The following is an 18,290-nucleotide window of genomic DNA, read 5'->3' on the forward strand; positions in this document are numbered from 1 at the left end:
TAGTGTAACATTAGTCCTATATGTTTGTACTGCGTGGCTAATAGATGTACTAAACTGACTTGCTTTGTGTCTTCAGGTCAAGAACCCGTAGACTCGTGGTACGATGAAATAAAGAACTATGATTTTGGAAGGCCAGGGTTCCGAAGTAACACAGGTAATAGTCAAGGTCTGAGATATAGCCCTGTTAATTGAATTAATGTTGGCATATTCCTGCCATGTCATTAAACCTTATTGACATTTTTTTTTACTTTTTCAAGGACATTTCACCCAAGTTGTCTGGAAGGACTCCAAGGAAGTTGGTGTTGGGGTGGCCACTGATGGCAATGGACTTTACTTTGTGGTGGGGCAGTATAATCCAGCAGGAAACATAACCAATCCTGGATACTTTGAAAAGAACGTACTGCCATCAGGGTCAGCAGTATCACCAGATAGTGACCAGTCTGGTCCGCAGTGGAAATCAAGTGGAAATAAGTCACCTGAAGTAGAGAAGACAAGCGATCGGAAACCAGCAGTCAGTATTGGCCAGACGGGTAAGAATTTCCAGGCAATTTCCTGTAATTTCCATGGCTGAAAATGCCTGGTAATGTATAGAGAGAAATAGCCACACTCCAACTTGAAGGTGAAAAATATAAAAAATCTGTTTTATTCATATCCAAAAGATAAAATCAATTCAAAGTGTATCCATAACATAGTCAGAGACAAGAGATGAACGCATAGTAGTTGACGCGTTTCACGGATAAACGTCCGCTTAGTCGTAACCATGCACATACATGAAGAGATATTGCTTAAATAGTGGCTAACACTTCCTGAGCTCATCCTTGATCATCGTTAATTGAGCACACAGCTGCAAGTCATCCACACCCAGTTCACAAATGGAAATAGCCCAGCAAAATTTCATGTATGGAGACACCACCCACAGCAAAGCAATTGCAATGGGTATGAAAAATAGAAGACAGAATAAAAGAAATAAAAAGCAATAATAACAAAAATAATGTAGAAAAAAAAAAAAAAGGAAAAAGACAAAGCAAAAGCTAAAGAAAAAAAAAAAATGTAGAGCAAAATAAGAAATAGGGAGCCATATCCGTAAAATGCATGTGAGTTGCTGGGAGGATCTCTCCTAGTATAAAACCTCTTTAAAGGAAAAAGAGAGAGAGAGAAATCCCTCGATTTAGATAATATGAAATACATACATGCACCGCCGAAATGGCAATATGGTTATATGGTTGTTTTAAGGAGGCATGCTTCATATGCATCGATATCCTCTACATGAGACCTAGATGCATGTTTTCCTTTTTTGCCATTTCGGCGGTGCATGTATGTATTTCATATTATCTAAATCGATGGATTTCTCTCTCTTTCTTTTTCCTTTTAAGAGGTTTTATAGTTTGTACTAGGAGAGATCCTCCCAGCAACTCACATGCATTTTACGGATATGGCTCCCTATTTCTTATTTTGCTCTACATTTTTTTTTCTTCTTTAGCTTTTGCTTTGTCTTTTTCCTTTTTTTTTTTTTTACATTATTTTTGTTATTATTGCTTTTTATTTCTTTTATTCTGTCTTCTATTTTTCATACCCATTGCAATTACTTTGCTGTGGGTGGTGTCTCCATGCATGAAATTTTGCTGGGCTGTTTCCATTTGTGAACTGGGTGTGGATGACTTGCAGCTGTGTGCTCAATTAACGATGATCAAGGATGAGCTCAGGAAGTGTTAGCCACTATTTAAACAATATCTCTTCATGTATGTGCATGGTTACGACTAAGCGGACGTTTATCCGTGAAACGCGTCAACTACTATGCGTTCATCTCTTGTCTCTGACTATATTATGGATACACTTTGAATTGATTTTATCTTTTGGATACAAATAAAACAGATTTTTTATATTTTTCACCTTCAAGTTGGAGTGCGGCTATTTCTCTCTATACATTATAGTTGCCTGGACTGCGGATCCTTGCTGCACCTTATTTTTGATGGTTGGGATTACTTTATCACTGGAGCGGTTCTTTTGCCCTTTCTGCTGATCTGTGACTGAAAATGCCTGGTACTTGTGGACACCTTGTGGTACCCACAATTAACAGTAATAATGTTAGTTCAAGAATGTTGTATATAAATGACAGATTACTGACTTTAAACTGCAACTAGGCAATGTATATCAAAACAAAACTAAACTTATATTACAATTATGCTATATAAAATTACCCGTTAAATGTGATATTATATTGACTTAAGCTTTATATTAAAATCCCAGCATTAGCAGCGCACAGAGTTCCTGAGGCCCTGGAGTCGCAGCTCTTCTTGAAATCTAACTAATTATTTCCCACCTATAAATTAATGCACAAAATATGGGCTAAGGCGAAACAGTTGCAGGGGGCTAATGGCTTTACTGAATACAGCTTACTTTGGGATAACTTGACCTATCCGGAGTTAGCCAAACTACAATGTGCTGCGCGGTGGCGGACACGGGGAGTTACTCACCTTAAACAGGTGTTCCACCAGGGACGCTTGTTGGATTTTGCCCAGCTTAGTGCAGGCTATGTCTTACCTTCGAACATGCGGTTTTCGTATTTACAGCTGCGGCACGCAATCCAGGCTCAGCCCTCCTTGCTGTGCCCGGAGCTGTCCCCGACCCCGGTTTTTGCTATGATGAGGCGCTGTATCACGACTAAAGGGTTTATTTCGGAATGCTATTCTATGTTGCTGACTGACTACTTGGAGAAATTTCCTAGCCCTGCTAAAACTCATTAGGAGACAGATGTTGGGGATATCAGCGATGATCAGTGGGATGAGGCCTTGGAGTCGGTGTGCACATGCTCTTTTAGCGTTGCGCAACGGCTCTCCCAACTTTACATACTCCACCCCCCCTCCGTCTTTATAGGATGGGTCTTAGAACGGACTCCTTGTGCACCAGGTGCAGTAGGGATTGTGGGGACCTCATTCACCTTCTGTGGCGTTGCCCCAAGCTTCACAGGTATTGGACGGCGCTGGTCCGGACTGTTAATGCTGCATTTTCACTGTCTGTGCAGGTGGATCCGAAGCCGTGCCTCCTTGGTATGGTGGAGGAATACTCGCCTGATGCCAACATACGGCTGGCATTGTTGAGGGCTTTTTTTCAAGCCCGGAAACTTATTTTGCAGCACTGGACGTCCCCTCCCTCGTTGGAGATGTGGGTGAGAGCCATGAGAACTACTCTGCGTTGTGAATGCCTAATCTATCAGCATAGAGGTGTCCCACTGAGGTATGGCAAGATCTGGGGTGGGTGGTTGGCGCAGCCGGGCCTGGCCCCCGCAGATCTCGTCATGGATCGCTTATTGCAATAGTGCCCTATGTTTTGGCTTTGGAAGTGGGGTGGGAACTGTATGTTCTGTCATGTGACTATGGCCGGGTGAATGGATGTGCTATGTTTTGTTGGGATGTTCTCTTCTGGGGATGCTATGCTTATTATATTTGACTGTTTGTTCTCTCTTTGTAAGAGAGCTTGTTATGTGAAGCCTGTGAACTTTTTGTTTTGTTCAATAAACTTTGTTTCTGATTAAAAAAAAAAAAAAAAAAAAAATCCCAGCATAACCTGCATAGCAGCAGAAATTACAGATCATGCTGATGGTAGGACTTCCTGTAGTGAATCCGCTGAAGAAAAGGCAGAACAGAGATGAATGGCAGTGATTCAGTTCTGAGTTTAATTACAGCTTAATATGCTTCATGAGACTGTAGATCATTTTTTTCAGCTTAAAGCCCAGTAAACACTATGTTCAACCCAGTTTATTGAACGAAAAAAAAAAACTGTCAGCTCTGGTCGGAGCCACTGTACTAACAATCCGACGTTAGTACAGCGATCTCCCTTTCTGAGCTATTGTGTTGTGACAGGGGGATGGCCCCTCCGCCAGAACCCTCCGATCAGCGCTCTCCCCCATTGGCTGAGAGCGCTGATCAGGAGTTGGTCGGCTGCTGGTTTTCCACCATGCTCATCTGACATAAGTCAGACAAACAGCCGGCTTCTCTCGGACTGGCTGCCATACACACAGGCTGAATGTTGGCCAGTTCTTATTGAACCAGCCAATGTCGTCTGACATTCGGCCTGTGTGTATTAGGCTCTAAGAAAAGCAAGTTGCGTGTTTACAGCAGCACTGTATCTATTGAAAGCATTCATTTTGACTGGAGTTTCTCTTAACTGTGCCCTAGTAAAAACAAGCAACTTTGAGCAGGAAGCATTGGACACTCACAACAACTACCGACGCCTACACGGTGCACCTCCATTACAGCTGAGTCGGGACTTGAGCGAGTCCAGTCAGAAGTGGGCCAATCACCTTCTCTCTATCAATGCTCTCCAACACAGCAACACCAACAATGGCGAGAACCTGTGGTATAAATGGAACTCGAGCGTCAGGGACGCCTCTGGTAAGCTCTCTGGAAACAAGGGAAGAGCTTAAAGAAAACTCTCCTTATACTCCTGTTTTGGCATATTATCATTATTAATAATAAATAAAAAAAATTGTCAATTTCTTCAAAGAGTCAATAAAAGTGAAAAGTCCAACACATAAGCAGCGCTTAAAAGGAGTGTGACCCCTTCATGTATCAGCGGTAAATCCGCGAGCACCTCAATATTGAGCGGATCAATGTAGTGTAGATAGGATCAAAGCTTCCACCACACCACGTGACCCCCTAGGGTAAAGCTCACTCACCAGACATATATAATCAGAGAGCCTTTATTATCCACAATCTCATTGGACCGGGTAAGGGCAAATCCAGACTCCTTAGACCTCCATATCTCCCCAATCCGAATCATAAGAGATGCACAGAATCCGTGTACCGGTTAATCCAACAAATGTGTGCAGAGTGATATATAAAAAAACATAAAGGGTTCATAGGGTAGTAGTCCAACACTGATTTATTGTTAAAACCAACCCCCCAGTTCCCCCACTCTATACACTCTAATAAACACAATGAGTAAAGGCACTCAGACACAAGATATCAATGACAGCAGTAACGCTGCTCGTCAGCGTCGGGAGGATGTGCAGGCAAGTCCGTAGCAGCTGTTCATAGTACTGATGTCGGGGTGGCAGCATGCTCATGCCCTGACATGTTTCGTCATCACACTGACTTCTACGGAGGGTGACTATTATTAGATTCCGGTTAGATCCTCTTCGTTTTTCTCCAAGATATGTAAGGCCATCTATGCAAAAGAAAGCATTGCTTTAATAACCGCAATTGTCAGTGACTAAGTTAGAGGCTAAGTTCACCTTTTTTGGTAAATAGCCTATACAGTCAAGGGGTCCCAGTAGATAATAAAAAGCCTGCAGATTTGTAAAATTATCAGTCATTTTATTGTCATAGCTCTCTCTGGCATTGTCGCTGGGACATTAAACACTTATTCCCAGCATTACAGTAGTGGAAAACACTGATTTTCACATCCTAGCAACAAAGCAAGATGTAGAGATTTCCAGTTTTGCCTGGCTTTAAGGGGCTCAAATGGCCTACAGCTATGAGAGTAAAATCACCAAACACACCTACACAGTTTTTATTACCTACTGGGGCCCCTTGACTGCCTAGGCGATTTTCTGGAAAAGCCTAACTTGGCATTCAAAAGACTGTCCAAAGTTCTTAGACTTCAGAGAAAAACCTGATTTAAAAAATTAAAGGGGTTGTAAACCCTCATTTTTTTTTTAAATAAAAAAAACAAACATGCCTATACTTTCGACATTCGTCCACTCATCCAATGTACCAAAAATGTTTGACTTCCTACACTGCTTTTGGACCTATGCTCTTGTCCCTAACTTCTGGTCAGAGGTCAATACTTTTATCTCTCCCTTTCATCTCCTCAGCATTTGGGTCTTCCAAACATATTACACCCTAACAATTGCACCTTTGGGGGACCTACCTGACTATAAATATGATAAATGCTTATTGCATGTCCTTTTACTTCTACACTAGAAAAAACGATTCTACCATCATGGAAAGGACCCTCTCCTCCGACATTCATTACCTGCTTGAAATTTATTGATGATAGTCTTTCACTATATAGACTTACTTTTGAACCTAGGAAGAAACTATAAATGTTAGATGAGATATGGGACTGGTGGGTCTCTAGCCCTCCTACCCTTGCCCCTCTTGATCCAGGATCTTAAAATATTGTATATTGATCTTACTGACTTTTTGTTCGATATAATCTACTGCAGCCTTTTTCAACCAGGGTGCCCTTAAGATTTCTTAATGGGTGCCTTGGCAAAATGCCTAAAAATGTATCAAAAATTGTATATAAGCCAGCAGGGGGATTAAGCTTGCCTTTTAGTTACACAAAGCCACAGGTTTTCATTATGCACCATTACGACTTTTCAAGACACTGGCATCTTAACAACCAATGACGTCATCAGGTAATAAGGAGGATATCTGTTGCCCTCGCAGCATCCTTGTTTGACCCTCCTGTGCCTCTCTCCCTCAGTACTGTGGTGACATTAGCTGACTGATAGAGAGAAATTGAGGGAGAAGAGAAACATTGGAATACTAGTCAATACAAGTGTGCAAAAGTGTATTAGTTTTGGAAGAAAAAATCACCTCTAACATTGGGTGTCCTACATGTGGATGTTGCTGCAGTAAAGATATTGGAATGCTTTTTTACATTCCAGAATTGGGTGCCTCTGGAGTGTCCATAATTTTAAAAGGGTGCCTTGAGATCGTCTATATCTTTAAAGGGTGCCTCGACTGAAAAAAGGTTGAGAAACACTGATCTACTGTACCCATTGTAGAACTTGTAATGTCCCTGTTACTGAGTGCTGTAGAGACCATTGAGGTTTTGTACTTTATTGTAATACTTTATTGTAAATCCAATAAACATATATTTAAACATTTGTTTTCTTTAACCACTTGCCGACCGCCGTCAGTACATTTACTGCGGCGGTCAGCCCCTCCTGGGCAAAGTGACATAGGGGGAGGTCACTCGCCCACGAGCCTCTAGGGGGCGAGCGCACAACGCCAGAAGCGCGCTCCCGCCCCCGCTCGTTCACTAACATCCCCGCGCGAGTAACCGGCGGCTCTGATGTCCGCCGGTCACTCGCGATCTCCCGCTGGAGAGGGAGAAAGGCAGGCGGCTGATGTAAACAAAGCCGTCTGTCATTCTCCCTGGTGTAACTGCAGAGACTATACGATCCTGCTATGTAGGATCGTATGTCTCTGTGGTTACATCACAAGCTACGCCCCCCCCCCACAGTTAGAATCACGCCCCTAGGGATACATTTAACCCACTGTTTACCAATAAAGTTAACCTTCCCTGCCAGTGTCATTTTTACAGTAACAGTGCATATTTATAGCACTGATTACTGTAGTAATGTCACTGGTACTCCCAAAAGTGTCAAGAATGTCAGTCAAGGGTCCGATCTGTCCTCCGCAATGTCGCAGTCCTGCAAAAAAAAAAATCGCAGATCGCCGCCATTACTAGTTAAAAAAAAAAAACTATAAAAATTACATAAATCTTTCCCGTAGTTAGTAAACGCAATAAATTTTGCGCAAACTAATCAAAATACGTTTATTGTGATTTTTTTCACCAAAAATATGTAGCAGAAAACAAGTTGGCCTAAAATGTTAAAAGATTTAGATTTTTACATTTTTTTGGGGGGGAATCTCATATAAAAAAATGTGAAAAATATTGTTATTTTTTCAAAATTGTCGCTCTTTTTTTGTTTATAGCGCAAAAAGTAAAAATCGCACAGGTGATCAAATACCACCAAAAGAAGAAAATGGACGTCAATTTCATTTGTGTACTGCGTCGCACGACCGTGCAATTGTCCGTTAAAGTCACACAGTGCCGAATCGCAAAATAGACCCTGGTCTTTGAGGAGCCAAATCCTACGGGGCTTAAGTGGTTAACTGTTCATATGAATATACGTATGAATGTTTGCTGGAAAATCTACCAGCGTATGGCCAGCTTTAGCTAGTAAAGGATGTATGTACAGATCTGATATAAGATTATGAAAATCTAGTACAGTTCTAAAAATATATAAAATACAAAAACAATCTTTTACTCTAACCACAAAAAAAAGAAAAAAACAAGTAATGTCACTGTAAATTTGTAGTAAAGTTTATTTTAAATGTTAAGTAACCACACTCTGTAATTCTTTTGATCTAGCCAGCTGCCAAAATTGCTTCGCCTGCCTTTGGCGACAGCTTTAATTTATTCACTGCGATAAAAACCAACTCCCTTTTATCAACTTCTACCAATTTACCCGGCCCAAAAATCTCCTGAGGACACCTGTTTTTGTCTTTAGAGTTTTTGGGTGTGTGTTTAAAGAGAAAGTTTTATATATTTATCAATGTTTTTTTAAAAAAGAGATCTGTTTGATTTAAATAATTTTAGAAATATGTTTTTACATGAAGCTTAATTTATGTAAAATTTGCAGTTAGGTTAATTGGAAAACAGATATATTTGCTCTTAACATATGCAGGCTGTGCTTCCTTTTTTGCAGTGCTATACAACGGTAGTGCTTTACTGCTCTATGAGTCATCTGACTTTTTGAAAACCATGCACTCCTTGTGTGGCTGATTTCTTATTTCAACAAGAAGGGAGCTTGAATTGACTTAAAGTGGAGTTCCACCCATTTTTGGAACTTTAGATGTATGTAATCCCCTTTAAAATGGCTTTTACCAATGGAAACTTTTTTTTTTTTTTTGCTAGTAAATACCTTAACTTCTGCTTTATTCCTCCTCTCCTCACTTCCGGGTCCGATCGGCGATGACGTCATTCGGCGATTCGCAGTGTCTGCTGGGATGTATTCTATTCCAGAAATCTCGCAGTAGCTGAGCTGTACTGAGCCGTGCCTGCCCCGCCTCCTCCCCGCCTCCTCTCATTGAGTTGTATTGTATGCAATGTATTAAGGCTGTTCTCTGCCCCGCCTCTGCCCCGCCTCCTCTCATTGAGTTGTATTGTATGCAATGTATTAAGGCCGTTCTCGGGGCGGAGGCGGGGCAGAGAACGGCCTTAATACATTGCATACAATACAACTCAATGAGAGGAGACGGGGCGGAGGCGGGGCAGAGAACAGCCTTAATACATTGCATACAATACAACTCAATGAGAGGAGGCGGGGCGGAGGCGGGGCAGGCACGGCTCAGTACAGCTCAGCTACTGCGAGATTTCTGGAATAGAATACATCCCAGCAGACACTGCGAATCGCCGAATGACGTCATCGCCGATCGGACCCGGAAGTGAGGAGAGGAGGAATAAAGCAGAAATTAAGGTATTTACTAGCAAAAAAAAAAAGTTTCCATTGGTAAAAGCCGTTTTAAAGGGGATTACGTAGATCTATGTATTCCAACCTATTAAAAATGGGTGGAACTCCGCTTTAATCAAACAGGACTCCCCCTAGTGGCTAAGCTACAAATATCTATATTTAATAAACTAAGAAAAATGTGGAAAAGTAAGCATGTAAAATGTTGAAAAATCATACGAAAAGCTACCTTATGGAAAATGACAAAATAACTCGTATGCTTACTCACTTGCTATATTCCAGGGTCAGAAGTTGTGGATACCTGGTACAACGAGATAAAAGATTATAATTTTAGCAAGCCGGGCTTTCAGTCTAACACAGGTAAGTTCTCTTTTTTGTCTTATTTTCTTAATAGATTGTATTGGTCAATATTTTTGTAATCTTTTTTTAAGTGCCGGTTCACACTGCAGCGGCACGACTTTGGGGGCGACCTGTGAAGTCGCGTGCACCGCGACTTCGGCGCGACTTGCACGGACTTCATAAAATGAATGTCTATGCAAGTCGCTCCAGGTCGCCCCAAAGTAGTACAGGACCCTTTTTCTAAGTCAGAGCGACTTGTTTCGCTCCTATTAGAACCGTTCCTGTACTACACAATGGACCGCGACGGTCCGTGACTTGTCAGGCTGACAAGTCGCCTGACAAGTCGTACTAGTGTGAATCGGCACTAAAGCCTACGTTTACCTAAAAAAAAAAAACAAATGAGCACAAGGGACATTACTTACCTTCAGTATAGTAAAGGAGTAATTATTTTCCTGTGATGCCCCCTTACCCCCCCCCTACCATAAACTTCTGATATGGTGAGGAACTGTCACAGGCACTTATCAAGAGTGGCGACTATGCACTCCCTTTCTGCCCAGCTCCTCAATTTATAGAAGCCGTATTACAGCTTCTATGGATGAAACAAAATCAGTAAATAGAAGGGGTGGACTTTTTAATCATCTGCTCATCCTCCACATAACACTGAAGGTAAGTGATTCCTTGTTTTAGGTAAACGTAGGTTTTAATACTTACAAATTTTCAAACTTATGTTTTGTATGTTTTCAATTAAATTCTTAGAATTGTTATTTTACAACGAGATGTAATACAAAGAATATTTATGAAATTCAGTTTAAAATGAACGCTAGGCTTTCTAAAAAATAAAACCCCACCACCCCCTGGCAGCCTGTACAAATAAATTAGGTTGGTCCCATTTTATGAGAGAGGAAGAGGGTTGTGTCCTTCCTGTGGGTCATTCAGCTAGGTTTGTATTCTGATATTCCTAGCTCTTTTACAGCTGAGGCCCAGAAAGCTTATTCTCATGGTTGAAGCATGACCACTAATGGTTGCAAGTTGTTAAAATGTAATATTCTTGTGTAATTGGACCCAGACTGGTCTTACAGTTTCTCTATTGGGTACATGGCAGCCAGGCACACAGAAGCTCCACAGTCTCATAACTCATTAACCAGGCAGCAAATTTCTTTCTCTATGTTTTTGGCTTCATGTACATATAGCCTATTATGACTGGCAGCCATGGGAAAATGCAAAACGGGGCAAAAGCACTACGATTTTACCGCAATTTTGCTACTTTTTTGCGGCGGTTAAACTGTCCTATCCTGAACGCAATTCGTCCGCGTTCAGGAGAGGGAGTTTGAGGGAGGTTGAGCCTCCTCTAACCGCAGCAGCTCCTAAACAATCCTAAAAGCCTATGTGTACATTGACACATACTGTAGGCTTTTATGAAGTTGAGTTTAGGAGCTTTGTCAAAAAAACATCAAAAGCTCCTAAACTCAAGTTTAGGAGCTGTACTCTAAATTAGGGCTGCATGATATTGGAAAAAAAGTACATTGCGATATTTTTTTTTCAACTATATATATTGCGATATTGAGAGACCCGTCAATCCAGTCGATTCAGTGCAGCCTTGTACCATATACATTACAGGGTTAATGTTACTGTAGGGTAGGGAAGTAGTGCAGCCTTCTGATTGTACAAGGGACACCTGGGACAGCCAGGGTTAATGTTACTGTAGGGATGGGATGAGTTTTGCAGCAGCCTTCTTCTGATTGTATATATATACTGCACTGGGAGTCTGGGACAGCCAGGGTTAATGTTACTGTAGGGAAGGAGGCTGGGAATGGATGGAAATCATGAAGTATTGCAGCAGGGCATGCAGGCAGCAGCACAGCCTTCTGATTGTAATTGCAGATACAGGGCAGGCCAGGGTTAATAATGGTATTGTATGTACTCTCAGTGACAGTCAGTGTGGAATTGTGGATTATTCACAGTCTCACTCTCAGGACTCACAGTGGTGGTAGGAGCCGGTAGAAGAACACAGCCTGACAGTGACTCACTCGACATCCGTGCAGCCCACACATTCAGTCTGCCACCCTGCAGCTAGTTTTCTTCATCGGCACAGCAAACCAATCACGCCGTGAGTAGCGGCACAGTGAACCAATCAGGTGTGCAGGCACACGTGATTGGTTAGCTGTGCCGCTGCTCACGGCGCGCTGCTCACCGCTGAACGTGTGGGACGGATCTGTCGGCTGCAATCACTGTGAGTCCTCCTCCTCCCCCCGAGTCCCAACTTCTCTCTGCCTCCCTGCCTAATGCCTAAACATCGTGTCTTCGGCGATGTGAATATCGCCCACGCCCGCAGAACGATAGTCGATATCACATCGACTATCGTTCAGCCCTACTGTAAATGAAGCCTAATGCTGGGTAAGCTTGGTTGGGTTGTTGGGTGAGCCTTGGGATACCCCACATTAAGTGCTTTGAAAAGCTAACTTTAAAGGTATATAAATTAAAGTTTATTATTATTGCTATTATTAAGTGCAAAACGTGACAGAGGAAACTCTGGCTGTCACCAAACTCTTCAGGGTGAACCCCCCTTAGAACTAAGTACAGGTGTACACACAGCGCAGGGAACTCCAGTTATAGAGGCAGTTTTGCCATTTCTGTTTTAATGATGCTATGACTAAGGCTGGCCATACACTATACAATTTTCTTATTCAATTTCCTTTAGATTTACCTTAAACCAGGGCTTGACAAATTTTCCTGAAATCTAGGAGCCAGCTAAAAAAGTTAGGAGCCAGTTTTTTTTTTTTTTAAACTTACAACCAAGCTTTATTTAATAAAACGGATACTAAATTTACACATAAATACGACTAGAACCCCACTCTCCTCTATAGCGCAATTGGATGAAAACAGACTGTCTGTCTCTTTCCATCCGATGCCATCTGATCCGATCCACGGGATGGATAGAAAATAGAACCACCATCCGTCTGCTTTTGGCGGACAGGATCAGATGGCGGCAGATTACTGCTCCATAGAGGAGAATGAAGGGTCCGATCAAGTCTGCCTGAAAAACTGACAGGCGGACCTGATCAGACAGCCCATGTGAAAGGGGCCTTCGGCTGTGGCATGGCGATGAGGAAAAAAAAAAAAAAGATTATGTATGTATGTATATATATATATATATATATATATATATATATATATATTTTTTTTTTTAATAATAATAATTGGAAAAAAATATATTTTTTTTTTAATTAAAAAAAAAAAAAGAAAAAAATATTATTTAGATTTTACATTTAAAAAATAAATTAAATTAATAATAAATAACCACACTCCCTGTCAAAGGTAACTAACTGGACAGGGAGATGGTAATGCATTGTGAACAAACAGTGGAAACAGTAATTACAACAGTCATTACTCCCGGCCATCACAAGAGGGCGCCAGTTCCCCATTGGAAGCTTCTCATCTCAAGTAGGCCGAAAAGCCGGGGCCTCAATTTTCGGACGGCCCGGAAGTCCGTGCACTCCGTGCGCGGAAGTCCGTGCAAAAATGACAGGACACCTTCTGCAGGGCCCCCCAGGCGCCAGGTCGCTAATTCTAGTCGCAAATGCGACCTGGCGCCCGGGTTTTGTCGAGGCCTGCCTTAAACTATGTAGTGCAAGGGCCTGCCGACCGCATACAAATTGAAAGTGTTTAGGTTTGACCCTATATTACATGGTTTTGGTAAATCTAAAGGAAAGTTGAACAAGAAAATTGTATAGTGTATGGCCAGCCTAAGGTTCTCGCCGAAACGCGTTCGTTTTTTGTTTTATTGTCACTCCTTTGTAACCAGTCACTAATCAATTGTCATATGGACTACAGTGTTGTCAGCTCAATCCATCCATTTATAGAAACAGTCCTAAGCCAGCAACTATGGAACCGTCTCTCCAAGGGTTAAACAACAGCAGTCACTAGCAGTCACTCTCTCTCTCGGACCTCTCTACTGACTGACTCTGTGCACTTGGATGCTTTCCTCCAGTGCCAGCTAGACTCTGTACTGTGAGCCTCCAGGCCAGATCCTCAGTGGACTTCCTCCAAACTGTTCTCAGCAATTAATAGAGTTTTCCTTCGCTCTCCTTGAGGTGGGGCCTCAATGAACTCCTGCGAACTTCAGTCTTCTCCTCCTGGGAATGGACTCTGTTGTTCTAAGCCCCAACTCATTTATACACACCTCAGCCCCCTATTGGTCATTCTTTTCCCCGAGAATTGGCTGAGAATATATGAATATGCAAGTCCAGGGTCTGCCTCTTCCAACCCACTAAATTATGGAACCCACTAGAAAGCAGGGGAAAGCAGTTGAGCCTGCAACCAACAGAACACAGAACAGCCAAAAGCAATAAAACTTTACCCCACTGGATACAGAGGAACCAACAGCTAAATTTGCCTTAATAATACTAGGAACTTAACTAGGAGTAAGCTACATAAAATTCCATATTTACACGTGTGAAAAGAAATGTACAATTTTGAAAAAAATAACAATATTTTTCACATTTTTTTTATATGAAATCCCCCCCCCCCCAAAAAAAATGTAAAAATCTAAATTTTTTAACATTTTAGGCCAATTTGGTTTCTGCTACATATTTTTGGTAAAAAAAAATTGCAATAAGCATATTTTGATTGCTTTGCGCAAAAGTTATCGCAGCTACTAACTACGGGAAAGATTTATGTCATTTTTATTGTTTTTTTTTTTTTAACTAGTAATGGCGGCGATCTGCGATTTTTTTTTTTTTTTTGTGGGACTGCGACATTGCGGCGGACAGATCGGACCCCTAACTGACATTTTTGACACTTTTGGGGGTACCAGTGACATTACTACAGTAATCAGTGCTATAAATATGCACTGTTACTGTAATAATGACACTGGCAGGGAAGGGGTTAACTTTATTGGTGATCAAGGGGTTAAATGTATGCCTGGTGCTTACTGACGTGTGTGGGGGGAGGGGATTGTGTGACACAGACACAGATCGCAGGTTCAGTTATGCTGAATCCTGTAATCTGTCCCTGCCTGTCACATAGGAGATCCGCCCGCTTTCTTTACACAAGCGGGCGGATTTCCTCACTCGATCCCCGACGATCAGGGAAGAGCGGGGCGGTGATCACCGCCTCTCCTCCCCTGGCCCGACTCCCGCTGTGTCTGAATACAGCGGGAGCGAGCCTCCGGCGACGCGCGCGCGCCACAGAGAAGGGGAGGAGTCCAGCGACGTAGATCTACGTCGCTGGACGATAACGAGCCACTTTGTCGCAGTACTAGCTCAGTGAGCGGTCGGCAAGTGGTTAAAGGTTTAATAGTGATAATAATAAGTAAAGCAAAAATGAGGCCGATGAAAAGTTGCGGGGCAGTCCCCCAACAACCTCACTGTGATCCCCTGGCATCAGAGAGTTTTTCTTTCTATACGGCTTTAGATTAGACTCAAACATTCAAACTTTAAGGGGGGATTGAATTTAATGAATTGCTTATGAAATAAATAACAGCTGTTTGTGATGCATTATTAATGGTGGTGGAATGTGAAAAGTTGTATTGGAAAAGAAAATACAGAAAAGATGAAAGAAACAGGAGCATTTTGTAAATCCCCCATTGTTCAACCTCAAAGCAGACAGATTATCATACTTTTATTTTAACTTTTACTTAACATAAAAAAGAGCCCCAAAGCATATATTTTTCATAAAGATAAAATTAATGCTAAACATTAGTCTCACAGTCTTTGCCAGCATGGCAGAATTTAATAGACTAACATCTGAAATACCGTGTTTCCTCGAAAATAAGACCTACCTCAGTTTTCTAGGATGGCTGCAATATAAGCCCTACCCCAAAAATAAGACCGATCTCAGTTTTTAGGATGGCTGCAATATAAGCCCTACCCTAAAAATAAGCCCTAGTAAAAGTCCTTGTAAAATCATGCAATCCACGCTGTAAAAGGATTTTTTTTTTTTTCACGATAAAGTTTTTTTGTATAAAACCTATAAGGTTACAAAACATATAAAGTTACAGAATCAGTAAAGTTTAACAAAATCACAAAGTAACGTAATCGAGCAAACGCAAGAGTATAAACACATAGTCAAAGATATATCTTTTGCAAGAAAAGGACTATTTAATGTCCAGTGTGTATCTTTATGTAACATTATTGTAAAAAAATACCCTATTTACAGTGCCACTGGGCGCTCATGTGACCTGCTGGAGCTCTCCTCCTCTCCTCCCGGCCCAGTGCTCAGGGCAGGCCTGACGTCAGTATGGATCTTAGCATCTCCCTCGGCAGTGCTTGGAGCGGGGAAGAAGAGCTCTAGCGGGTCATATGAGTGCCCAGCTGTGTTGTAAATAAGGTATTTTCTATAATGTTACATAAAGACACACACTGGACATTATATAATCCATTTACAGAGCAGAGTAAATGATTTTACAAGGATTTTAACTAGGGGTTATTTTGGGGATTTCAGAGATGCTGACTCCTGAGCTGACAGGGAGGGAGATGGGGAGAGAAGATAGTGGACAAATAAGACGTCCCCTGAAAATAAGGCCCAAATGCATTTTTTGTAGCCAAAATTAATATAAGATCCGGCCTTATTTTCAGGGAAACACAGTATGTATGTTTCCTCGAAATATGAGGCCTCCAAGATTCTCTGGTGGAGAACATGTGACCAATGTCTTGACATGTGATTGGGCAGTAGAAGGATTTACCCTTCTTGCAGTACAGTTCTAGAGCAATTTAAACCAATCTGTTGTGTCAGTAGCAGCCAATAAAATCCTTCCTTTCACTCTGATGTACTACATTAGGTTACCTGGGCCACATAGGGTGACTGAGATAGTCCTTCCCTCTCACACATATTGATGCACCATGACCTAGGTTTTCTAGCTTCTTCCCATGATTCTGTATCTTGTCTCTAGGTCATTTTACCCAAGTGGTCTGGAAAGACTCCAGAGAAGTTGGCATTGCCAAGGCTGTAGATGGTAAAGGAATGGTGATCGCGGTAGCCCAGTACAGTCCTGCAGGCAACATCACCAACCCTGGCTACTTCCAGAAAAACGTGCTGCCCAAGGGCACTCCAGTAACTGAGAGCACAGGAGGACCCAGCGATCGGGGGGCAGGAGCCACCTTTTATCCTTCTGGACGTGGAGGCGACTCGGGATCATCATCTACTGGTAACTAAAAAAATTCCAGAATATTAGGCCAAATCTGCTAAGAGATATCGGTTATGTGGGATTCCGACAACAAATCATGGGGTTGATGTAACTTTTAGGGTAATCTTTATTTAGCACAGTTCCAGTATACCCTATATTACCGGTTCTCTAATATTATGTGTTAACCAGAGTTGTTCTTTAACCTCTATGTTACTTAAATGTTGCAAGGAAAGTTCAATCAACAGATATTGTTGATGGGCAGTGTTTTATGGTGGCCACACACATATAGGAATAAACAACTGATGATAAGATTTGATCATTCCAGACAATCTTTCCTTGAAGACGACAGTCTGAAACAACAAAGGAAGGACTGACTTGGTTGGATGCTATTAAAATTTCCAAACACCAGCTATACCTTGTTGAGTAAAAATGATTGTTTGTCAGTTAAACCAATCTGATCACTGAGAATGTTTTAGAAAGATATCGTACATTACTTGACCCAGCTATGTCAAAGGATTGTTACCTGTGTGGCCAGTATTTGGGTAGCTCTAGACTGGTAAAAGTCCCCCTAAGAATAATGGCACATAGGAGACTATAGCAAGATCACGCAGCGAGCTGGGAAAACCTTGTGAGATAAAATATAGTAGAAGTACAATATACAAAATTCCAAAATATGGGACTTTTTGTTGACCACAATACCAAAATCATCATTAAAGAAAGAGAATAAAACATCATGGCTGACATACTGTATTGTTGTAATATTCACCCATTGCCTATTCCCCACATTCCCACATCACAATGAAATAATCACATTTATATTCACATACTGTATAGTATTTATCACTGTGATACTGACCCAATGCGTTTGGAAAAAACTCTTCATCAAGGGTTGGGGTTGAGCTAGATTATGGTGAACCTCGGTACCTATCAGCCAAAAACAAACAATTAAAATAGTCTTATTAAGGAAGCCCACATGGTTTCTTGGGTGGTCGCAGGGGAGAGAAAATGGCCCAAAAGTGCCCATCACAGGGTGGATCACTTATTGAGGAGACTATATAATATGACTGAGTGTGTCCATCCCACCCCCCCCCCCTCCTCATTTTGGAATTTTGTATATTGTACTTACTGTAAGAGATGTTGGCATTTATTGTACACCTATCACTTAATTTACAATTAAGAAGCGCTATAGGTGTTTGGGGGCACTCAGTACCCCTAGAATGGCATTAAAAGTGTTGTATATTGGGCGAGGGGATCTGGCTATTTCTGACCATCCTACATTTTCCAGCTGCTGTATCAGCAGTTATCGCACTTAGAAATGTTCTGCTGTCAGGCTGGTAAGCAGTTTTTTCCCCTTTATTTAGTAGAAACAAGAACATTTGCACAGGAGTTCTTGAAGGCAAATAACAATTACCGGGCCATGCATGGAGCGAAACCTTTGCAGCTGAATTCCAGAATTAGTCAGGAGGCCCAGAAGTGGGCGGAGCATCTTCTGACGCTGAAAACCCTGAAGCACAGTGACACTTCTTTTGGGGAGAACATCTGGGCTAAAACGGGAAGCCCATCCATCACAGTGGCAGGTAAGTGATAAAAACGACTGGAAAACAATCATTGATAAAT

At 41.7% G+C, this 18,290-nt stretch overlaps 1 protein-coding gene across 3 annotated transcripts in view; it reads left to right on the plus strand.

The window, feature by feature from the left end:
- GLIPR2 (GLI pathogenesis related 2) overlaps positions 1-18,290 on the plus strand; it is a 198,585-nt gene that overhangs the window by 167,424 nt on the left and 12,871 nt on the right. For 2 of the 3 annotated variants that reach the window (XM_082263412.1, XM_082263411.1), the window contains exons 7-12: positions 77-154; positions 258-530; positions 4,176-4,391; positions 9,494-9,571; positions 16,440-16,694; positions 18,035-18,250. In XM_082263412.1, coding sequence (XP_082119538.1) covers positions 77-154; positions 258-530; positions 4,176-4,391; positions 9,494-9,571; positions 16,440-16,694; positions 18,035-18,250 — 1,116 coding nt within the window. The remainder of the gene's footprint in view (positions 1-76; positions 155-257; positions 531-4,175; positions 4,392-9,493; positions 9,572-16,439; positions 16,695-18,034; positions 18,251-18,290) is intronic. The other variant, XM_082263413.1, reaches the window with a different exon arrangement.

The sequence above is a fragment of the Pelophylax lessonae genome, assembly GCF_965119305.1.
Source record: "Pelophylax lessonae genome assembly, chromosome: 7".
NCBI lineage: Eukaryota > Metazoa > Chordata > Amphibia > Anura > Ranidae > Pelophylax > Pelophylax lessonae.